This window comes from Fusarium proliferatum, assembly GCF_900067095.1.
Source record: "Fusarium proliferatum ET1 genome assembly, contig: FPRO_scaffold001, whole genome shotgun sequence".
Lineage (NCBI taxonomy): Eukaryota > Fungi > Ascomycota > Sordariomycetes > Hypocreales > Nectriaceae > Fusarium > Fusarium proliferatum.
In genome coordinates, this window is record NW_022194790.1 from 1883260 (window position 1) to 1904867 (window position 21608).

The 21608-nt window shown below is 50.2% G+C and overlaps 7 protein-coding genes across 7 annotated transcripts; 4 read left to right on the top strand and 3 right to left on the bottom strand.

Annotated features, from left to right (window-relative positions):
• Positions 1-253: 253 nt before the first annotated feature.
• FPRO_01467 (uncharacterized protein) lies at positions 254-1015 on the bottom strand (the record flags this gene model as incomplete). The annotated part of the gene is made up of 1 exon (XM_031231150.1): positions 254-1015. One exon carries the CDS (start codon positions 1013-1015, stop codon positions 254-256), a length of 762 nt encoding a protein of 253 aa, XP_031075006.1.
• Positions 1016-1769: 754 nt separating this feature from the next.
• Positions 1770-4387, top strand: FPRO_01466 (putative histidine biosynthesis trifunctional protein (his-3); the record flags this gene model as incomplete). The annotated part of the gene is made up of 2 exons (XM_031231161.1): positions 1770-4137; positions 4191-4387. 2 exons carry the CDS (start codon positions 1770-1772, stop codon positions 4385-4387), a joined length of 2565 nt encoding a protein of 854 aa, XP_031075007.1.
• Positions 4388-4850: 463 nt separating this feature from the next.
• Positions 4851-7249, bottom strand: FPRO_01465 (uncharacterized protein; the record flags this gene model as incomplete). Its single annotated transcript, XM_031231172.1, has 2 exons — positions 4851-6739; positions 6790-7249. The coding sequence occupies 2 exons, from the start codon at positions 7247-7249 to the stop codon at positions 4851-4853; spliced, it is 2349 nt and encodes a 782-aa protein (XP_031075008.1).
• A 3535-nt stretch (positions 7250-10784) lies between these two features.
• On the top strand, positions 10785-14385 carry FPRO_01464 (uncharacterized protein; the record flags this gene model as incomplete). Its single annotated transcript, XM_031231183.1, has 3 exons — positions 10785-11041; positions 11141-11334; positions 11414-14385. 3 exons carry the CDS (start codon positions 10785-10787, stop codon positions 14383-14385), a joined length of 3423 nt encoding a protein of 1140 aa, XP_031075009.1.
• A 434-nt stretch (positions 14386-14819) lies between these two features.
• Positions 14820-17418, top strand: FPRO_01463 (uncharacterized protein; the record flags this gene model as incomplete). The annotated part of the gene is made up of 3 exons (XM_031231194.1): positions 14820-14859; positions 14924-16716; positions 16771-17418. The coding sequence occupies 3 exons, from the start codon at positions 14820-14822 to the stop codon at positions 17416-17418; spliced, it is 2481 nt and encodes an 826-aa protein (XP_031075010.1).
• Positions 17419-18202: 784 nt separating this feature from the next.
• FPRO_01462 (putative thioredoxin-disulfide reductase CYS-9) lies at positions 18203-19405 on the top strand (the record flags this gene model as incomplete). The annotated part of the gene is made up of 4 exons (XM_031231205.1): positions 18203-18221; positions 18329-18391; positions 18442-18560; positions 18614-19405. The coding sequence occupies 4 exons, from the start codon at positions 18203-18205 to the stop codon at positions 19403-19405; spliced, it is 993 nt and encodes a 330-aa protein (XP_031075011.1).
• A 297-nt stretch (positions 19406-19702) lies between these two features.
• On the bottom strand, positions 19703-21263 carry FPRO_01461 (putative UDP-N-acetylglucosamine pyrophosphorylase; the record flags this gene model as incomplete). Its single annotated transcript, XM_031231216.1, has 2 exons — positions 19703-19771; positions 19824-21263. 2 exons carry the CDS (start codon positions 21261-21263, stop codon positions 19703-19705), a joined length of 1509 nt encoding a protein of 502 aa, XP_031075012.1.
• Positions 21264-21608: the final 345 nt, after the last annotated feature.

The window sequence follows — 21608 nt, forward strand, 5'->3', positions numbered from 1 at the left end:
GGGATTGTGAAAATCGAAATAAGGGTATAGAGTGTATGAGATACCGTTTACAGGCCTAGTGTACCATAAGATTTCCTCTGTTCATGCTAGGTAACACGGAGTTGTGATAATTGTGTCTTGAATGTACTGCCATCTGTAGCTACTTGCAATTTTGTCATATAGTGTCTGTAGTGCTTCTGAGGTAGCGTCTATGGTCCCCTTTGAATTAGAATGTATTTTGTCATGATCATTGATTAGATGAAAAGATGGACACCTAGCCCTCCTCTGCCATTTCCTCGTCGACATCTTCACCAAACATATCCTCCACTGTCCCACCCTCAACCCCATCTCCGCCAATATCTTCAGGCTCGGGACCCTCAATACCTTCCATAGCATCACCCCCTTGATCCTCTTCCTCGTCGTCTTCTTCATCCCATACATCCTTCAGTCCCCAGCTTGTGCCACTCAGTACGAACCGTTCGCTTGGTAGTCGCACACCCCATTCGCTGGGCACAATTTTAGGCAGTGCCACCTTGTTGCGTTCGCGCGCAAGTTCTTGCATGTAGTCCTTGCTAATTCCCCCGCCTGCGTTTCCTCCGCGGAACTGGTAGCTGAGTCGCGCAGCAATGGCGAGCTTAACGGCATTGGCCGTGACTGCAGCGTCGCCTGCAGGTGCTGAGATTGCTCCAGCGTTTGCTGATGGCTTAGAGCCGGCCTGTGTGACATATGGGTCGCCGGAAAGGTGTAGCGCATCGCTGAGAACAGATGAGGTGTGACGGTAGGCGAAGTCGAGAAGGAGGAGGGGAACGCGTGGCTCGTAAGCTGTGACGCCTTGCGATGTGAGCAGTAGTTCGATAAGCCTTGAGTCGCGCGGTCGAGGGGCGGTTGTTGATTGCGCTGGAGGAGGTGCGTTCTGTGAGGCCGCAGCAGCGGGTTGGCTAGAAGAGGCCGCCGTGGTCTGTGTGCTTGGTAATGGTTGCGAAGTGCCTGCCGATGAGGCGGGAACCCCGTTCGTTTGTGGTTGACTTGATGACATCTTAATCGATGCTGCAATGCTTCGTAATAGGTATCCTGTATGCGACTGTTCGTGAAAGCCTTCAAGTGATATCACGCGAAGCGCTCGAGTTCGTGTTTGGCAAGTCTGAAAGACGTCCGGACTATGAATGAGTGAAGTTGACGAGATGCAGTTGACGTATGTAAATGAGAGTGCTTTTATAGTTGCGGAAAATGCAGCACAAGTTGACGTGCCAAGTCGAAAGCTTATTGATCCTCGAATTATTTCCTTTGCGACGGTGAAGTCGCATGCCGCGTGCTTTGACCGGAGCTTGCGATAATCCGAGACGTGATCTGGTTGCGATAAGTGCACAGACCACACCTTAAATTTGATGGGCTCATGGCGACGAAAGAACTTTGCTACCTAAAGAACAAAATCATGAGAGTGACAGAATCAGAATGAGTTAGTCTTAGAGGCCATTATGTAATAAGAAGTGAAAACTGCAGGAATTCTTCTTTTTTTCATCATTATCATATGTCTAATACCTACCTAAGGTAGGTACTACCTTAGTAGCCACTGGCGGAAGTCGGATTTCAAGCAAGGAAAGAACGATGGAGGGGCAATGAGTAAAGAAAGCCCCACCATTTGTCGCCGATGCAGGAGGACTCATAGTCATCACTTCAACTTTTTCCACGGGTGATCGATCTTCACTCATTCACGACTCGGTTTAACAACATATATGCTAAGCTTTCGACTATAATCGATACCAATTGAATTCATCTGGTTCGTTGCCAAGATGGAGACAACTCTACCACTGCCATTCTTGGTGAGCATTGGCAGCCCGGATGGCCAGGCTACCAATGATGGCCTCACTCGTCAAGAGATTGCCCTTCTGGGAGCTCCTTTCTATGAGACAGCTTCTGAGGATTGGGGTCGCCCCAGTACCGGAACCAATGTTCACATGGATGCCACGAGTTTAAGTGACCCAGACGATGTGGTTGCGTTGCTCGATGGCGGGGTTCGAACGGTTTTTGTTGCTTCAGAGTCCTACTCAGAGTATACAGAATATGGCGCAAGAGTCATTCCCACTACTTCTTCCCTTGACATTTCCACAGCTTCCGAAAATGGTCTGTTGGTAAAGGATTTCGACATTGCATCTAGCGGCGTCGACAAATTTGTTGAGGAAGCATGTGCCAAGAAGATCAAGAGCCTTTACATTAAGCCAACTCCCAAGACCGATATCGAAAAGTTCATCGAAATTTCCAAGAAGGCCAATGCCATCCCTATCATTCCGTCCACAGGGTTGACGACCGACAAGAACGATTCGAGTCGAATATTGTTATCTAAGATTATTGCATCATTCTGGAAATCCGATCGACCTGACGGCCTGATTCCTACTGTGGTTACCGATGATGCCGGGATCGCGTTGGGTCTCGCCTATACCAGTGAGGAGAGTATTCTGGAGGCTCTTAAAACACAGACCGGAGTTTACCAGAGTCGCAAACGTGGTCTCTGGGTGAAGGGACTTACTTCTGGGGACACTCAGGAACTGTTGCGAATTGGTCTCGACTGTGACAACGACACTCTCAAATTCGTGGTCAATCAGAAGGGCCGTTTCTGCCACCTTCAGCAGTTTGGTTGCTTTGGAGACCTCAACGGCATTTCAGCACTTGAACAGACACTCAAGTCTCGCAAGGAGTTTGCGCCCGAAGGTTCTTACACGGCCCGCTTATTCTCCGATGAGAAGCTTCTGCGAGCAAAGATCATGGAGGAGGCAGAGGAGCTCTGCGATGGCAAGACTAAAGAGAACATCGCTTTCGAAGCTGCTGATTTGATCTACTTTGCTTTAACTAAGGCTGTTGGCGCAGGTGTTAGCCTCGCAGACATTGAGGCCAACCTGGACGCCAAGAGCTTGAAGGTCAAGCGAAGAACAGGCAATGCCAAGGGCAAGTGGGCGGAGAAGGAGGGTATCAAGACCGATGCAGCCCCTGTGAAGCCCTCACAGCCAGAAGTTGAGAAGTCAGCTGATGGACGTATTGCTATGGAGCGAGTTGATGCCTCAAAGATCTCCGAAGCCGATCTCGTAGAGAAGCTCAAGAGACCTTCTCAGAAATCCCCTGACGCAATCTTGAAGATCATACAGCCTATCATCGAGGACGTACGAACTGGTGGCGACAAGGCTGTTCTGTCTTACACCCACAAGTTTGAGAGGGCCACTTCATTGACATCGCCTGTGCTGAAGGCTCCCTTCCCCAAGGAGCTTATGGATATCTCGCCTGAGACTATTGAAGCTATTGACGTCTCTTTTGAGAATATCCGAAAGTTCCACTCTGCACAGCAGGAGGAGAAGTCCCTCCAGGTTGAGACTATGCCTGGCATTGTCTGTAGCCGCTTCTCGAGACCCATTGAGAGAGTCGGTCTTTACATCCCTGGTGGAACTGCTGTTCTTCCCAGCACTGCTCTGATGCTTGGAGTTCCAGCTATGGTGGCTGGTTGCCAGAAAATTGTATTTGCCTCACCTCCCAGATCTGATGGTCGCATTACCCCTGAAATTGTCTACGTTGCTCACAAGGTCGGTGCTGAGAGCATTGTACTGGCTGGTGGTGCTCAAGCTGTTGCCGCTTTGGCTTATGGTACAGAGAGTGTCACCAAGGTTGACAAGATTCTTGGACCTGGTAACCAATTTGTGACTGCGGCTAAGATGCACGTCAGCAACGATACCAATGCTGGCTGCGGTATTGACATGCCAGCTGGACCCTCTGAGGTTCTTGTTGTTGCTGACAAGGATGCCAACCCTGCTTTTGTTGCCTCCGATCTTCTTTCTCAAGCCGAGCACGGTGTCGATAGTCAGGTCATTCTGCTTGCTGTTGGCCTTAGTGAGCAGGAGCTCCAGGCTATTGAGGACGAAGTTCACAAACAAGCCCTTGCTCTTCCTCGTGTCGATATCGTCCGAGGATCTATCGCTCACTCCGTCACTGTCCAGGTCAAGGACATCAAAGAGGCCATGCGCATCAGCAACGAGTATGCCCCTGAACACCTCATCCTTCAAATCAAGGATGCCGAGAAAGCTGTTGATCAAGTCATGAACGCTGGCAGTGTGTTTATTGGTCACTGGACCCCTGAGAGTGTTGGCGACTACTCTGCTGGCGTCAACCACTCTTTGCGTAAGTTTTCTCATTAGTTTTTGGTATTCGATTGATGCTAACGACTTTCACAGCTACTTATGGTTTCGCCAAGCAGTACTCTGGTGTCAACTTGGGCTCGTTCCAGAAGCATATTACCAGCTCCAACCTTACTGCTGAAGGTCTCAAGAATGTTGGCACCGCCGTCATGCAACTGGCTAAGGTCGAGGAGCTTGAGGCTCATAGAAGGGCTGTGGAGATCCGACTTAACTACTTGAAGCAACAGCAGTAGAAAGGGACATACCACAAGAATGGGGAAAAAGGCGTATGTAGACAACAGATGGATTTTCTTTAGGATAGGGGCGCGGGCTTGGGGATAGATGTTGTTTCAATATGCACACAGACCACGGTGCTCAAGAATAAAATGTAGCTTGCTCAAGTAGTATCTTTTAGCCTGTCAAACATCAAAAGCTTTTGTCTGTCAGAATGCCATGATGCAATCACTACAAGTACAATGAAATGCTCAACGCCGCGCTATGCCTCAGTATGTATACCCCTTTTCTCCCTCTAGTCGCCTCCATCCATCTCCTCTTATCCATTCAGATGAAACTCTCGCCATCAATGTCTATGAAAAACAACCCATAAGCACTCTAAAAAGAAACGCCTTTGAATTCGTTACACCTTACTGCCTGTTGGGAGCAGCAGCAACAGCCTCGGTGGCCTGTTCGTGATACTTAGCTTTCCTTCACTTCACTTCATTTCTCAATGGTGAGATGACCAACCCCTGTTATGTGTTGGGCGAGAACGTCCTCCTTGAGCTGACCTTGACGCCTTTGTCCAACGGGAGTAGCGTCAGGGGCTCCTTCACCCTTGTGTTCGTCTTGATGGCCCTCCTCGCCATCTTCGTAAATCTCTTCTTCATCTTCCTCGTCGTAAGCCTCTTTCAAGTCGCGTGTCATAGACGCCTTGAGACGCTCTTCGTCGACGCTATCGCCCAAAACACTTGCGGCTTCGGCAAACTCATCCATAGATGCTCGAGAGATGTAGCTATCGGCAAGTCCCTCGCCGATCTCGTCCACATCTTCATCTATTTCGCCATCCTCGTCGTCATATTCCTCTTCATCATCACCATACTCGCTTGTAGGTCCTCCTGGGCCGTCCTCCTCCTCGTCATCATCACTCTCGCTTGCTGAAAAGTCAGCCATGGCAAGAGGATCGTCTCTCCAATACGTGAAATCCGTGTACTCCTCGCCGCCACCTTTTACCAGTGTGCTCACGGGGGGGAAGTAATGGTCAACGACTTCGTTGATATTCACGTAGCTCATTTTGAGCTTGTTGAGTGTCAGCAGATCAAGGGACACTTCAGAGTTGGAATTGATGGTGAAAATGCGGTTTCGAGGGACATCGACGGTCCGGTAAGAGATTTGATCAGTCAAACGATTTCCGTAGCCGGCATAAAAGGGATGACGATCTGGGCCGTATAAGTTTCGAATGTCTCGAAGAGTGGCCATCTTGAAGATGTGGGGTTTGCGAAGGTAAACCTCTCGCCTCAGTGCAGCCATGGTTCTATCAGGCGACAGGATTGTAGGACCGGGCGGCATCCTGTAGCCATCCTGGACGATACCCGCCAGGTAGGCTCTTGTCGTGTCCGATTGTCCAACGGATCGACTGGTAAGGTACATGATATTATAACCATTGGCGGAAATATCGCTGTACAATTTGGCTACACCTGAGTGAGTCCAGTCGCGGCCAATCATGTTCAACACGTGGCCGAGGGCATCCGACTTGGTAATAGTACCGTCAATGTCTGAGATGACAACAGGCGTCTCATGCCTCCAGAGGTACATGTTTGCTTTGCAGGTAGCTCGGTTGACAGTGAAAGCCATCGAGTTCGCGCCTGGCTGAAGCTTCAGATCCTTGAGCTGCTGACTAGTCAATCGCAAGGTCTTGGCGTAATTCCTGTTGGGATCTCCTGCGTGGCCCGTTGAGCTCGGCGGGGTGCGGGGAGGAGTTTGCAAATCCATAGGGCCAGCGTCGGACTCGGCTCTTCGATGCAATGGAATGGGAGAAGCAGTTGCATCGCTGCTGTCACTCTGATAACCGGGATCAGAAATAGCATCGGCTGCAGTAGCCCTGCGGTGAGACTGCAAAGACGCCTCGATAGTCTTGTTCATAGCAGCCTGCTTGGCCTCTTCGCTGCTGTAAATCCATAAGTTTCCCTGCTCGTCGAAGCCAATGAGTGCACCGATGTCGTAGTTTCCATCCAACTCTTCGGAAAGAATCTGGCGAGCCAAAATCTCAGCCCGAAGAATGTCCTCCTCGTTTCCCTTAAACCCATTCATGTCCAGCATCAGATCACCGCTATCTGTGACCTTTGTGGGTATGCTTGCGGCAGAGAGTCCCTTAGACAAGGCCCTGGCACGTTCGAGAGCCTCGCCCGGTGCCAGAGGCGGAGGACTAGAGGACCGTTCAGAAGCAACATGCTCATCGTCATCGGCGGAACTGTTTCCGTCTAGACCTCGGCTTCTAGCACTGGCACGGAGAATATCTTCACTATGCGGTCGGGGTACCCTTGACGACCAGTCGCCGGATGCTGGGCGGACGCTGGATAGCTCTGGAGAAGTCGAAAGTGGTGTGATCAAGCCTGCTCTCGTGTTAGCACTTGTTTATTGGAAGAGGGTAGCTGATGCCTACCATTGCCGTCGTCTTTCTTATAGAGCACGGACGGGAGCGGTCGTCGCAGCTTGGACTCTGAAGCGTCAAGCTCGAACGCTTCTGGCTCCTGTAAACCAGATTCTGACTGTTCTGGGTTGAGTGGTGGACTGCTCGCAGGACTGGAAGCGGGAGAAACGAGCGGCGATGTCTGCAGCGACTGTGGGATCCTGTCTGTAGTCTCGAAGACGAAGAAGGCCTCGCCGCCTTCGCCAAGTTTCATGGAATAGCTTTGTTTGACGCCATTGACCTTGAATTCGACCTTTTTGTCCGACGGCCTTAGGAGAGAGAACTTTCCGAACCGAACATGGAACGGCGAGCAGACCAGAGTGCCATCTTCGTGTTCGACGACAATGACATCAATAGCACCACTGAGAGTCGCAGGGTTGATTGAATTCCAGGCTGTCGAGACGGACTCGCTGAGGCCGCGCACGTATTGCATCTTGCCTCTTACGGCAGAGGACGTCGTTTGGGAAAGAGCTTTCTGTTTTTGGTGTTGATCGCGAGTTGGAGAAGCTGGAGCGGCTTGTCGCGGGGAATATAAAACGACGATCCGATGGAAGGGCTCAACGACACTGAGAAGCTCCAGAAGGGAAACGGAACAGCAGCAGGTGACAAGAGCCTGGGGCCCTAAAAGAAGTTTATCTGATTACGGAGAGGAGACTTAAACGTAAGGCGATCCAAAGGTATGCAGTCGAAATTCTAAGGCGAGTTAGACAGAGCAGAAAAGATGGATTGGAATGTGAAATGTTGGGGGAGTAGGTGTAGGTACAGATTGGTTTGAGGCGGGTTGAGCGCAAGGCAATGGACAACGGAGGTACCGAGTACAAAGAGATGCTTGCTGTGGTTGAGCGGGCTTGGCCTGTCACTTTTTTTTCCCTTACCCCAGTCGCCGAGTCGATTAGATCAGGTGAAGACGTCACCAGGATTGGAGAAGTGGTTTTACTTGGAATTTTGAAGTCCTAAACAACAACCAAAATGAAGTTATTTGGATTGAAACATCGCAGAAACGAGTGTGTAGTAATTTCATCATAATTTGGAGGCGTCTTACCCCCGTGCCACGGCACACCTCATAGAAGCATAGGAACAGCCTGCAGTCAGCTAAGAATGACGAAGTCACTGTAACAGAATTGCCATGAGGGGCGTCCCAACATGACACTGCCGTAGTACCAGGTACAAAGAACGCTATCCCCAGCTCGCATGGGTCTAGACGTCCGCCAGAATCATGATGGATGATGGATGCCCCAGCAGAATCTATCACATGAACGGCTCATGCGGACTGAGTTGCCTAGTTAAGACTCCAATCATTCGGTTTTCGGATACTTTTTTGTTAAGGGGATTCTATAAACCTGATTAGTTTTTTAGTTTTCACAGCCGAATGCGTCATATTATATTCTGGTACATACTGGTCTCCCAAGTTCTGTCGTTGAACTGATCCTGTTGCTAGCTGATATTAATTGGTTGGCGCCGATAGGCTGTAAAATCTGCAGGGATTTAACATGGCTTTGTTCAACGGTTGAAACATAGAAGCATGCTCGAGTCAACCCATGTTCGAGAACACAAGTCATTCAATTCTGGCAGCTTTGCTCCGTCTAGAGGTACTTGATTATCGCCATCACTGCGATACCTCTCTATCGACAGCACTCGTTGGTATTACTCTGGCGACATTCTATATATTCCATATTCATATTTAATAGTACTCTAACCAAAACTCAGATAAGCTCTTTGTTTCTCTAAAATGTTCTGTTGTTCTTTCAACTCTATGTGTAATAACGGATTTTGACTTACACGCTGACCACTTTGTATCAACCGAGGCAGGTATCCAGGATTCGTCAGGTGTTAGATCACTATCCCAGCATATGAATTCACTCTGGCATAAAGAGTTAGAGTAAAAGTTCTCCTAGGTATATCCTCAAATGTTGAAAACACATGTTCCTTTGTCTGACCAGCCTTACATAGTACATATCAAACAAACCGCCTTGACCCACCTTACTTACCCTGTATGTTTAGACAATCACCAAACGCCCTAGCTTTGTGTGCGATATGGATGTAAGTCTTGATACAATCTTGCATTCTGATAAAGATTTATGCTGTCTTATCGCATATAACCTCAAGTCAACCTGACAACTTTGCTGGGTGGTAGTATTCAACAAGTACCTGCTACTTCAGATGAATTTCTTAAGCAGCAGTGGGGGGGGTTGGACAACAAGCCGCGGTCCAAGCACATGCTGATCTACCACTGAAAAATTTCACATCGCTCTGTTATAGGTTGAGAAATCTCAGATCTTTAAGACGTTCATGATTCGTTCCCTTGATTTCTCTCAAGCTCGATCCATTGCCAAGAAGGAAAATGCTACGGTAAAAGACGCTGTGCCGAGGTGATATTGATGTCATTGATCGATCGAGACTCGTGTTTGCAACTCGCTAGTTACGTTTTATGGAGTGAAACAGACTGTTAGGGGACAAGGCACAGACAGCCAAATCAAATCATTCATCCAAGGTAGACCAACTTATCGAACAATATCAGTCCCAGAGGTGGAAATTGTTCAACCCAGCGCCAACAAATTCACATGCTTGAAGAAAGCGAGCATGCCGAGTTCAGAGTCGATAGTGTCCATCAGTCTGTTGGCATGAGGCAGGGATTACAACTCCAGGTTGAGTAAAGCCTCGGAGAAAGGCTCATGCCTTCTCGGACAAGGCACGGGCACTAGAAAAAGCCTTACAAGCTGAAGATGAGGCGGCAACCGGCAATTGCAGGCTCCCAAAGCTGATAATAATGACAATGTCGACGAAGACTTATCGTTTGACCATAACAAGGATGATAAAGCATTTAATATCCGAGTGAACCCAGCGAGAGCATCCATAATCAGAGGCAGATTGTTGACCAATTGATCAACGTACTTTCTAAGCCTACCTATACCATCGAATCCAATGCCGCGTATATGATACCTGGGTAAATATGCAGACATTGTGTACTGTTGAGGGCTAACAATGGTAAGGAACTCGCCTATCGTGCACACTTGGCGCCTCCATCCGCTCTCTGCAGGGTGTAAAACGGCAGAAACCCTAAATTGGCCTTGTTCACAATGGTAATGAATGATGCCGTGCAGACGGGACCCCATTATTAAGACCCGAGCCGTTGGGAAAAACTCAGCTATGTCGTGTCTCCCGTGAGTGTGAAACTTCCAATCTGACGCAAACATCACCAGTGACGTTTACAAGGGACTGCGAATCCGCTTACGGACGCTAGCTAGTAGCGCGCCATATTCGTGAGTGCATTCCTGCAGTTTTACGTGAATACCAACACTATAGACTATGAGTATAGGTTGGTAAGAATTGGTTGCAATCGATAATAGATAACTTTGTTGGAAAAACGTTTATGTATAAACAGTGGATTCTGGTAACCACAGCATTGCTTGAAAAACTGCGACAAGCTTGTTGTGGCAAACGTTATTTAAATACAGTGTAATGAAAACAGTGATAACCGTCGTATCTTGCATGAAAGATCGCCAAGCAGGGTAACATGGCGCACATTTATCAACGCTTTGAGGACCAGGCGACACGCAAAGCACTGTACCACTAGATGACGAAAGATACTGTATCTCCGCAAGAAACAGCAGAACAGCGCTGTGGCTGAGAAGTTAGTTGCACGCTGCAACCATAACTAACGAGACAGCACTAACACCAACAGGGCCGCTGAAATCTCCACCCTTGCCCATGACCACGCTGTCTCTCTAACTACTAACCTAGGTAGTCAACTCAAGGTCTACTAGGACCAAGACCAAGACCATCCTTACCCATGCCCGCCTTTTTTTCACCCACTGTTGGCATCGGCATCTGCCTCAAGGATCCTCCCCTCCCACACGACACCCTGAGCTTGGATTTGGTATCGGTATCGGAACTGGACTTGGACTCTTCTCGGTGGTCTGGAAGAGAAGGACAGCAAATATTCCACCAAGATCGAGACCGCTGAGAACATGTCATGGGAGTTGCCCGTCTTGACCACTCTAATCCTCAGCGTACTTGGCTTCTGGTGGATCTATAGCCCTCGCGCCAGCTACCAGAAGGCCCTGCTCTACCTCTTGCTGTGCAGCAGTTTCACCGTCTTCTTCGATCCTCGTCGTCTGATCGAGTACCTATCCCCCGCCACGGTCGAAGCATTGCTGGATTTCCGCATCCATGTTCTTTTGATCCATCACTCCAAGATGGTCTTGACACTTGGTGCTGTCGTTTGGTGAGTCAACCTCCTCTGTCTCGCTCCTAGCCAACAATTAGAAAACAACCAATCCCCTTTACTCGGACCGCGCTGACCATTGATCCTCTCTCATTGTAGGCTGCTGCATCGCTCGTGGCAGACGTTATGGAAACCCGTTCCAGACCTCATCAATATCCTCGGGGTCGACGTGCCTGAACCTCCAGATGTTTCCCTCGCTGGCATTCGATCCGATGCTGCTACTCTGAGCTGGACTCGCCCAACCAGTAATCGGCCGGTACAAAAATATACTATCCAAGTCAATGGCGTTCATGGTCGGTCTTACTGTCGAGATCTATCTCGGAACCTTCGGTAGAGGAAAATATCAAACCTTGACTAACACGGTCCATATAGTCGGCGAATCACCGGGAAACGAAGTCGCGATCACTGTCACAGGATTGAAGCCAGATCATTTTTACAATATCAGGGTCGTTGCTGTCGGCCCGAATAACTTTCAGGCTGGAAGTCAAGTTTTACGACTTCGAACATTCGGAAAAGATGGCAGACCTCAGTTAGGTAACTCACGTGTGCCTACCAGCTTTCCTAACAACGACCACTCTCATCCAAAAAATGGTGATGAAGATGACGATTCCGACACGCAAAAGAAGCCTCCAGTACCGTCTGTCGAGGCGGCCCCTGTGCTTGATGGCAACAATGCGTCCACCTCTGACGTTAGCGCTACCGGTCCAAGTCAGCGACGGAATACAGTCAACCGACGACACTCACCGTCCGTTGCCAGCATGGACCAGCCTCAGATCAAGCTTCCACCTGTAGATGGCCCGGAGCTATCGCTGGACGAACTGAATCGCCGTTTCGAAAACACTCGGAAAGAAGTCGACGAGACTTTGGCCCAGTATGCCAAGGAAGAGGCTGAACTACAGCAACAAGAAGAAGAGCTTAAGCAAGAGAAAGATGCCAAGAGGCAGGCGCTTAAAGAGAAGGAGGAGCAGACCGCCCAACTCAAGGCTAGCGTCCGTACTACCATGGAGCAAATGCGTACAGCGGAGAAGGACCGCGCGAGAAAAGAGCAGCAGCTGAAGGACAAGGAAAATAAGAAGTCCAAGATCCGAGATACTGCTTCAAAGCTCGAGAATGAGATGGAGAGGATGAAGAAAGAGAGGGAAGGGTTCGAAGCGCAGAAGAAAGAGCTGGAAGCTAAGCGGGATAAAGACGGCCAGGAACTTGACGACTCCAATGCAGAGCTGCAGGAGAAATGTGCCGAGCTGGAGGCCGAATTGAAGGAGAAGGGAAAACAACTCCAAGACCTCAAGGCTGCTCGAGAGCAACTTCCGGGTGGCGACGATGAACAGTGGAAGGAGAATGACTTGAATGTGCGAAGAGAATGGGATGCCAGGAGAAAGGAACTGCACAATCAGCTCGTCGCCGAAACCAAGAAGCTTCATAATCTTGACCAGCAGATACGCTTTCTCAAAGAAGAGCAGCATCAGTTGGCGCTCTACTACAACAGCCAACCAGACCCCACTGCCATGGAGTTTGAGCCCGCTGCCTCCCAAGATGCTCTCGACAGCGGAAATATCAACTCCCTTTCCCACATCAACTTGTCACCTCCGCCCAACCAATTCGGCCCTCCCGAAGACACATTCTCAACTGGCTTTAGTCGGGCTGGATTCAGCCAAATATTATTCATGGACCACAATGCAGCCGACAATGCCGATGATCACCAGTCAGAAGCCGACTTCAGGGCGAACGCGGGACCACTCAGCCCTACAGCCCACGCACTTCTCCCTTCAGGAATCTTTGACGAGACGTTTGAGGATGCTGAAGAACATCTGCCTAGCCAATTCTTACCAGACTCTGTTACTGCCGCCGAGGAAGATAACCCGCAGTCGCCACTGTCTTCCGATGGACGCTCTCTCAACATGTTTTCCAGTCCTCACGGCTCATCACATAACTTGCCCTTCCCCCAATACAACGACGTGGACTCTCATTCCCTGAACATCAACTCTTCCCCTCAACAAGCACCTCTCGCTTCAAGCCACAGACTGTCCAACCTCTTATCTAACTTTCAACGTAACAGGGGTCCGAAGCCGGCAGATGTGGAAGGACCCGCGATTGGCAGTCTCAAAGCAGGACAGAGCCAATCGTTTCCCCGAAGCACTGATGATCACGACATGCCGGGTAACAAGCGCAGGATGAGCTTCACTTGGATGAGGCACTCCGGAGGTGAAACCAACAGATCAAGCCTGGGGCCTACGTCTAGGCCGTTCTCTGCCAAGAGACTCAACCCTTTTGCCAGTAGTGCTGGAGCTCTTACAGGTGACAATGACTCACCACACTCACGACCCGCATCGATCACATCCATTGATCTCCCCCGACCCTCAACAGACAGCGGCTCTATCTGGAACATTCCTGGGGATTTCTCCATGCTGGGGAAGAAGGGAGTCTGGTCCCCGAACGAAGGACGCTGGTCCTCTAGGAACCCGTCTCGCCGACCCTCGCTCGGCGCAGTACCGACTGTGCTCGAAACAACCCTTGCCACAGCCAATGATGAGATTCTTGACGATGACGATCTCCTCGACCCACAAACATCGCCTAGCCAAGTCGGCGTTATCGGATCTCGTCCCCCAAGTCACCGTGCGTCCATGAGTCGACATCTCAACCCAGCGGCACCGACCTTCAGGACACCCTTCTTTACCCGTAGAGAAAGGGATACAAGTCCTGATAAGGATAAGTCAAAGGGCAAGGATAAAGAGAAACGCGGAAAGTCTAGGGAAGGCCGTACGAAGGGCAAGGAAGTTCTGACCCCGACCATTGAAGTGCCTCCAAGCCTCGATGATTCACCTTCAGATTCGCGGATGTCTCGCGACACGTATTCTGTTCATACACAGAACTCGATATCGGAATCTCATGAGTCTTTGGATCTAGGAATGACAGCCTCAAATTCTACCACCGACAACAACGCCGCGAGCCACAAGGATGCTGACAGTAGTGTTGTCAAGAAATTGTTCAGGAAAGGAAGTTCTAGCAAGTTCAGTACCTTGTCTTCCAGGCTGAGCAAGGATTCCGTCCTTTTCAAGAAAGGACCTGGCAGCAGCACGTTCTCGGAGAAGAATATGTCAGCAGAGCATCGTTCCAGCATCGGCGATGCAGACGAAATTGGGGAAGATCTGTCGCAGCTTGGCCGCAGTTACGAAAGCGTGACCAGCAGCCCATCGCTGGGCCAGGGCAGTTTCAAATCAAAGGAGGCCCCTAAAGAGGGTCGCATGGGCATGGGAACATGGCGGTTCTCGATGAAAAAGAAGAGCAAGGAGCCTGCGTCAAAAGAGAAGGAAAGTATGGAAAGTGACAGGCATGCAGATGAGTAGAGAGTGTATATTATTGAGATATACCTCATTCATGTGTAGCAGCGTTGAGGTTATGTGTAAAGCGGAGTAGCGCATTTGGCATTTGGCATTAGGCATTAGCATTTGGCAACAGTGGATAGTAAATCATATACAGCCTAAGGGTTGTTCACAGCATTAGTAATCGCATCTCAACCATTATAAGCCTTGGAAATCCGATCATCATTATGTGATTGCTATGCTATAGAACAATACCTACCTAGCTTTCAAGTTGGAGGCTCAGGGGAAGTTCAGCCACAATACATCGTGGCAGCTTACCTACTGCATCCAGGGGTGGCCCGCTTTTAGCCATCATGGCTCTCAACACGTGCAAGGAGCTTCCTCATGCTCACATCGAACAGCGAATTCTGCTTGATGTTGGAATATGCTAGATTCTGAATGACCCTACATCTTCCATAATGAATGGGACTTACCCAGAGGCTTCAGCTCTTGACGCTGGTGAGTTGATGTTGAAGCTGAAGCCCGCTATCCCTTTGCGACTAATCCCAACGCTTCTGAACAGTCGACTACGATGCTATAGACCACCTCAATCTTCTCTTCTCGCACCCATCCGCCATATCGTCTATAAGTGAAGTGTCCAAATCACTGCAGAGCCACCAAAGTGCGCTTTCGAACGACATAGCCACCCTCGAGACGAACCAGGCTTATGGATCCGACTCGAGCCTCGAGCGTATGCAGTCGGCGCAAGCTGAGCTAGCACAGCTATTTCGAAAGATCGAGACGGTGCGCTCGAGAGCGATTGAGACCGAGCAGAACATCACGTCGATGACGGCCGACATAAAGAGACTCGATGGAACGAAGAAGAACCTCACGCTGAGCATGACGGCCCTCAAGAGGCTGCAGATGCTGACAACGGCTTATGAGCAGCTCAGGGGCTTGGCCAAGACACGCCAGTATAGGGAGTGTGCAGGGCTCTTGCAGGCTGTTCTGCAGCTCATGAAACACTTCAACAGCTATCGCAGTATCGAGCAGATCGCGACTCTGAGCAGAGGTGTGGCCGAGCTGCAAAGAGAACTACTAGAACAGGTCTGCGAAGACTTTGAAATGGCATTTGCTAAAGGAGAAGTCGGCGCGCGAAGAGGCACACTTGTTGAAGCATGCCTAGTCATGGATGCACTTGGAGAGTCTGCCAAGGCTCGGCTCATGAATTGGTACGTCAATACAGAGCTTCGAGAATACAGACAGGTGTTCCGCGGTAACGACGAGGCTGGAAGTCTGGACAACATTGGGCGGCGATATGCCTGGTTCAAACGAATGATGAAGACTCACGATGACGAACACGCTGTGATATTTCCTCCACACTGGAGGGCTAATGAGACATTGGCAGCAGCTTTCTGCGACGGTACTCGAGATGATTTCAAGGGCATCCTGGAACGAAGCATGCGACGGACAGACGGTAACAAGATCGATGTCAATCTGTTGTTGAGTTGCCTTCAAGAGACTCTCGACTTTGAGCAGAGCCTCGAGAAGCGATTCGCGACTTCATCGAGGGCCAGCATCGATACGCTCAGCTCTGTTGAGGAAAAGGCCCATAGTTTCCACGGATTGATCTCAGTCGCATTCGAACCATACTTGAGTTTGTGGGTTGAGTCGCAAGATAGACAATTGGCAGTCATGATACCCAAGTACCGCAGCCAACCGCTCATACCGCCTGACGACGAGTTCTCACCACAAGCCGTTATTGCCTCGGCCATTGAGTTATTTCATTTTTACAAACTCACGTTGTCACAATGCGCGAAACTATCTACGAGTGAGCGTCTTCTTGATTTGGCAAAGATACTGGCCAAGTATCTCGATGAATATGCCCAGCAGGTCTTGCTACACATATTACAGTCTGGTGGACCTCAAGGGCCTCCATTACAGGATGTTGTGCTTGTGTTGAATACAGCAGACTTTTGGCACATCAACACTAATCAGCTGGAGGAAAGCATCAAGAAACGCATTGACAGTGAGCTTGTTTCTAAGGTCGACTTGTCTTCACAATCGGATGCCTTTCTTGGTGTAGCGAGTGCTTCTGTTCTAGCTCTCGTTCGCGCGGTCGAGCTTGACTGTGAAGGCGTCTGGCGCGAGATGAAGAATACCAATTGGAGCACAATGGAGAGCGTTGGTGACCAGAGCTCATATGTGGGAGAGCTGGTAAAACATGCTGATGGCAAGGCAGCCGAGATATTGGCTATTATCTCGAAGCAACAGTACGCCAGGGCCTTCTGCGATAACTTAGTGGAGCACTTGGCCACAGGGTACATTACTAGCATTATTCAATGCCGACCGATATCCGAAGTTGGTGCCGAGCAGGTATGCCATCTGAGCAGTTCGAGTTATGGTGTATGCTAACAAGTGGGTTTGCAGATGTTACTTGACAAATATGTTCTCACCAAAGCCTTCGAGAAGTTACCTATGCATCATGCATCATTCTCTGGGCATGAAACTCCCCCTTCCAGTTTTGTGCGCAGAGTTCAGCATTGCATGAACAGACTTGATCCATTGCTCAAGACACTTCAAGTTCGGCCATCACCGCCGGAAGGTTTGGTGCAGGCGTATTTGATTCATATTGCGGATCGGTCTGATACAAACTTCAAGAAGATCCTCGATCTCAAGGGCGTTCGGAAAGCGGACCATGCTCATCTGATAGAGCTCTTTGGCATTCACCGCGACAGCACTCCCAACGATAAATTGGTAGCCAGCTCGCCATTGCTCACACCTCTCATGACTACCCCAAGCCTGGGTAACACAGTCCCGCTTGGAGTGATGAGCCCATCAGTCGCAGCGGCTGTTAGCCCGCGGTTCGAAGCAGGATCACTAGGTGAGAAGCTTCTAAGTGCGGCAAGAGACATCAGTCAGAGTAGCACGAGCACTGCAGCACAGACGGGACTCGAGAAGGCCACGATAAATGAGAACTTGCGGAACTTTGGCAAGTTCTTCAAGAGAGATATTGGATCGTTAGGAGCGAGGTTTGGAAAGCGAGACGGCAGTGTTGGTGCTGAGGAGGCACGATAGAGCGTAGATTACACATGATGTCTAAGTTAGATTAAACCAATCGTGTCGTGTCATATGAGCCGGATGCCGAGTTACGAGCTATCTACGGTCTACTAGTGTTGATTGTTCGGAGCCTTATCCCTGGTTATCATGAGGAATCAATTAAACCTCCGTCGGCACCTCATCTCGCAGACATCCGAAATCCTTGCCACATTCGGTAATAGACGGATTAGTCATGGCCCTGAAGATTGATAAAGGCAACCATTGGAAAAGAAAGTCAAATCAAGTCATCCATCCCCTTCTAAGCCTTCTAAGCCCGTCCTGAGCGCCTCATCGAGTGACATCTCCACAACCCGGCTTAGAAATCCTTCTATCCAATCACATCTTCCCTCTCCATCTCCATCGTCAAAATTGATTCCATCTCCTGTCTGCATTTGCATTGCATCAATCCCCACATTCACCACGTTTCTCTGCCTCTTCCAAGCTATTCTCTCAGGGTTCATACGCCGAAACCGCTCTATTTTTCTTTTTACCGCCCCTCAACCGTACCTCAGTAGCGACTCAGTCCATAGGTACATGCTTTGCTAGTGGCGTTTTCTGTCATTGATCCATCCATATTAAAAGTATCGCGACAGCCCACCTTTTCTTTCTCACCTATAATTCCCCCTCCAACACCGCCAAACTGTTCTCCTCAACGTTTAAACGCGTTACTCTTCGTTCCAGCGCTGGTCTATCAATTGCAGCAGCGGCGACTACTTTTCATAAAACCACGAGAAAACCGGCTGTAGATTTTGGTGTTAGAAAGATGCATAGCAAGGTTGTCAGTATGTGCTTGTCCATATCCATATCCATGCCCATGCCCTCGTGCTTGTTGCCCCTCCATCATGAAACCCCTCCTCCAAAAATCTACAGGTCTGACGAGAATCACTAGTTATCGGCTCAGGGCCTGCTGCCCACACAGCTGCTGTCTACCTGGCGCGAGCTGAATTGAAGCGTAAGATTCACTTATTCTACCAGTTCTGAAGATGAACTGACACCGCATAGCCGTTCTCTATGAGGGCTTCATGGCCAATGGCATTGCTGCTGGTGGTCAATTGACCACCACCACCGAGGTTGAGAACTTCCCCGGTTTCCCCAAGGGGATCATGGGCGGCGAGTTGATGGTAAGCTTTTGCTTCTTCCTCGGTAACTCGTGAGTAACTAACACAACATCTAGGACAACATGAGAGCCCAGTCCGAGCGCTTCGGCACAGAAATTGTCACCGACACCGTCACCACCCTCGATCTCTCCTCCCGCCCCTTCAAGTACAGCACCGAGTTCTCCCCCGAGGAGACACACACCGCCGACTCCGTCATCATCGCCACCGGCGCCTCGGCCCGCCGTCTTAACCTCCCTGGCGAGGACAAGTACTGGCAGAACGGTGTCTCCGCCTGCGCTGTCTGCGACGGAGCCGTCCCCATCTTCCGCAACAAGCCTCTCTTCGTTATCGGCGGTGGTGATTCTGCCGCCGAGGAGGCTACTTTCCTCACCAAGTATGCCAGCCACGTCACTGTCCTCGTTCGTCGCGACGTCCTCCGTGCCAGCCGAACCATGGCCAACCGTCTCCTTAACCACCCCAAGGTCACCGTCAAGTTCAACAGTGGCGCCACCGAGATCCGAGGTGGTGAGGATGGTCTTATGAGCCACCTCGTTGTCAAGAACAACAAGACCGGAGAGGAGGAGGTCCACGAGGCCAACGGTCTCTTCTACGCCATCGGCCACGACCCCGCCACTACCCTTGTCAAGGGCCAGGTTGACATGGACGAGGATGGCTACATCAAGACGGTTCCTGGAACCACATACACCAACGTCGAGGGTGTCTTTGCCGCTGGTGATGTCCAGGACAAGCGATACCGACAGGCCATTACCAGCGCCGGTACCGGATGCATGGCTGCCCTCGAGGCCGAGAAGTTCCTCGCCGACCATGAGGATGACCAGCGAGCTGACGACCGACCCAACCCCAACTAAAAAACAAATAGACATAGACACCTAAAAATCTCAAATCATAGACTTGCGCCATTTTAGACAGGATATAGATATCTACATAAAGAGCAGGAGCAGTCGAAACTTTCAATTTAATCCACTTCACGTTTGCATGATATACAGAAAGTTCCAAACCAGAGTCTTTTAATATCTTTATCATTACTTGTGATCAATGTATTTCATAAACTACACAAAGGTCTTTCAAACAACTTTTAGCGGCCAAACCTAGGACCACAGCATCGTTACGTCGTCCTGGTTGGTATGGTATCATTTATTTTCTTCTTACTCTCGCCATAGGAGAGTAGGGGGTGTAATCTCGGTGCCCTTGAGTTTCTCCAGACCCTCACCACCCTGGAAAGTGTTAGCATCATGTGCATCATGAATATCATGGGATTTTACTTACGTAGCTGATGAGAGGGGACACCTCAACACCGACATCGGCCTTGTCACCAACGACAATGGCACCAGCAGCCTCGACCCAGCGCTTGCCCTGGGTCATGATATCGGCCTTGCTGGTATCAGGGTCATCCTCGCCAGTGCCGGGAGCGTTCTTGAGGGGAGAAAACTCGTCCTCACGCTTGACCTCGAGTGAGGCAAACTTGTCCAGGGTCAGGAAGGGGAAGACATCGAAAACGAACTGCTCTAGCTTGATGCCATTGGGCTTCTCAGGCTTGACGGTCTCGCCACTCTCAAGATCAGCAGAAGGGATCTTCTTGCGGGCAATATGGTGGGGGAGCTTGTGAGCCCACTGAGGAATAGAGTCGAGGAAGCTGAAAGAGTAGTAGTGGTTGACAATGTTGGCAGCACGGAATCGAAGGAGATCAGATTGCTTAGGGTCAAGCTCCTCAGCAGTGGCCTTGTCGATCTCGGAGTACTCAACAACATCGGGCTTGCCATTCTTGGAGAGAATCAGACCGACAGACTCAGTAGCGTTGCGCTTACGGACCACCTTGGTGGCAATGTCGACATTGAGGGCAGCAGAAAAACCAATGAAGACGGGATCAGCGACCCTCACAAGGCAGTTGTCAACGCAGTAGGCGTGGATGTGCTGAATACCGCGCTTTCGCATATCATCAACGACACCGGAGACGACAAGAGCGTTGTAGAGGCCACCGTTTCCATCAGGGGCAACAGCAACCTTGCCCTTGGTCTCGAGGAGGATCTTGCCATCGTTGGAGATGCAGGGTAGTACACCCTGCTCGAAGATCTTGACGTTGTCTTGGCTCAGGCCAAAATAGTTGTTTTCCTGGAAGAACTTCTCGGTAGGGCCACGGGTAGGACCACTGGTCATGACGTACCAGGGAACCACAGCGTTGGAGCCAGCAGACTTCTTGGCGGCGAGCTCCTGGATCTTGACAATTCGCTCACCCTGAAGTTGGAAGAGAGATTTGTGGGAGGGCAGGCCAATGTCGTAGCAGCCCTTGGGGGCAGAGCTACCAAGACGGGTGCCCTGACCGCCAGCCATGAGGACAACGGCGACCTGACCCTTGGAGATGAGGTCAAGACCGGAGTCGTACCACTTAGAGATATCATCGGCACTGGAGTCGAGAATGCTAGCGGTGGCAGATTCGGGGAGAGGCTCGAGGCGATCGGGCTCATCGCTGGTCTTGGGAGGGTTCAAGGCGCGGTGTGTGATGTCGTTGATATGGGCGGGGTCGAAGCCAGAAAGCTGCTGGTACAGAGTTCCTCGCTCGGCCGATGAGAGAGAGTCGTAGAAGGTGAAGACTTGCTCTTGACCGGCCTTTGTGTACTTCTCCTTGAGCTCGTTGAGAGCCTCGGGGCTGGGCTCAGCAGGGGCATCATTGGACTTGCCAAGGTGAAGGGCTTGCTTGATGGCCTCCATTGTGATGTAAGTGTATGTGAGGTTTGTGAGAGTTGCGGTGAGAGCGATCAGAAGCTTGAAGACGAACGTCCAGAAACTTCACAAAGACGGAGTATTCAAAGGCTGGTATTGAAGAAAAGAAAAGAAAAGAGTAATGAGCTAGGAACTATGGGGTGGGAAGAATTGAGATCTAAATACGAATTGGAGGAAGTCGATCTCGGAAAGACCCTTACACAGCAACCCGCAACTTTCCTTTACTTCTCCCGTTGTCCCTGACGTCTTCGGTCTTACCTCAACTTCCCTAGCAACTAAGACGCCTCTTAGCTTACCTGGTTGCTACGCTCTTACCTGACTTGTAACACCGTT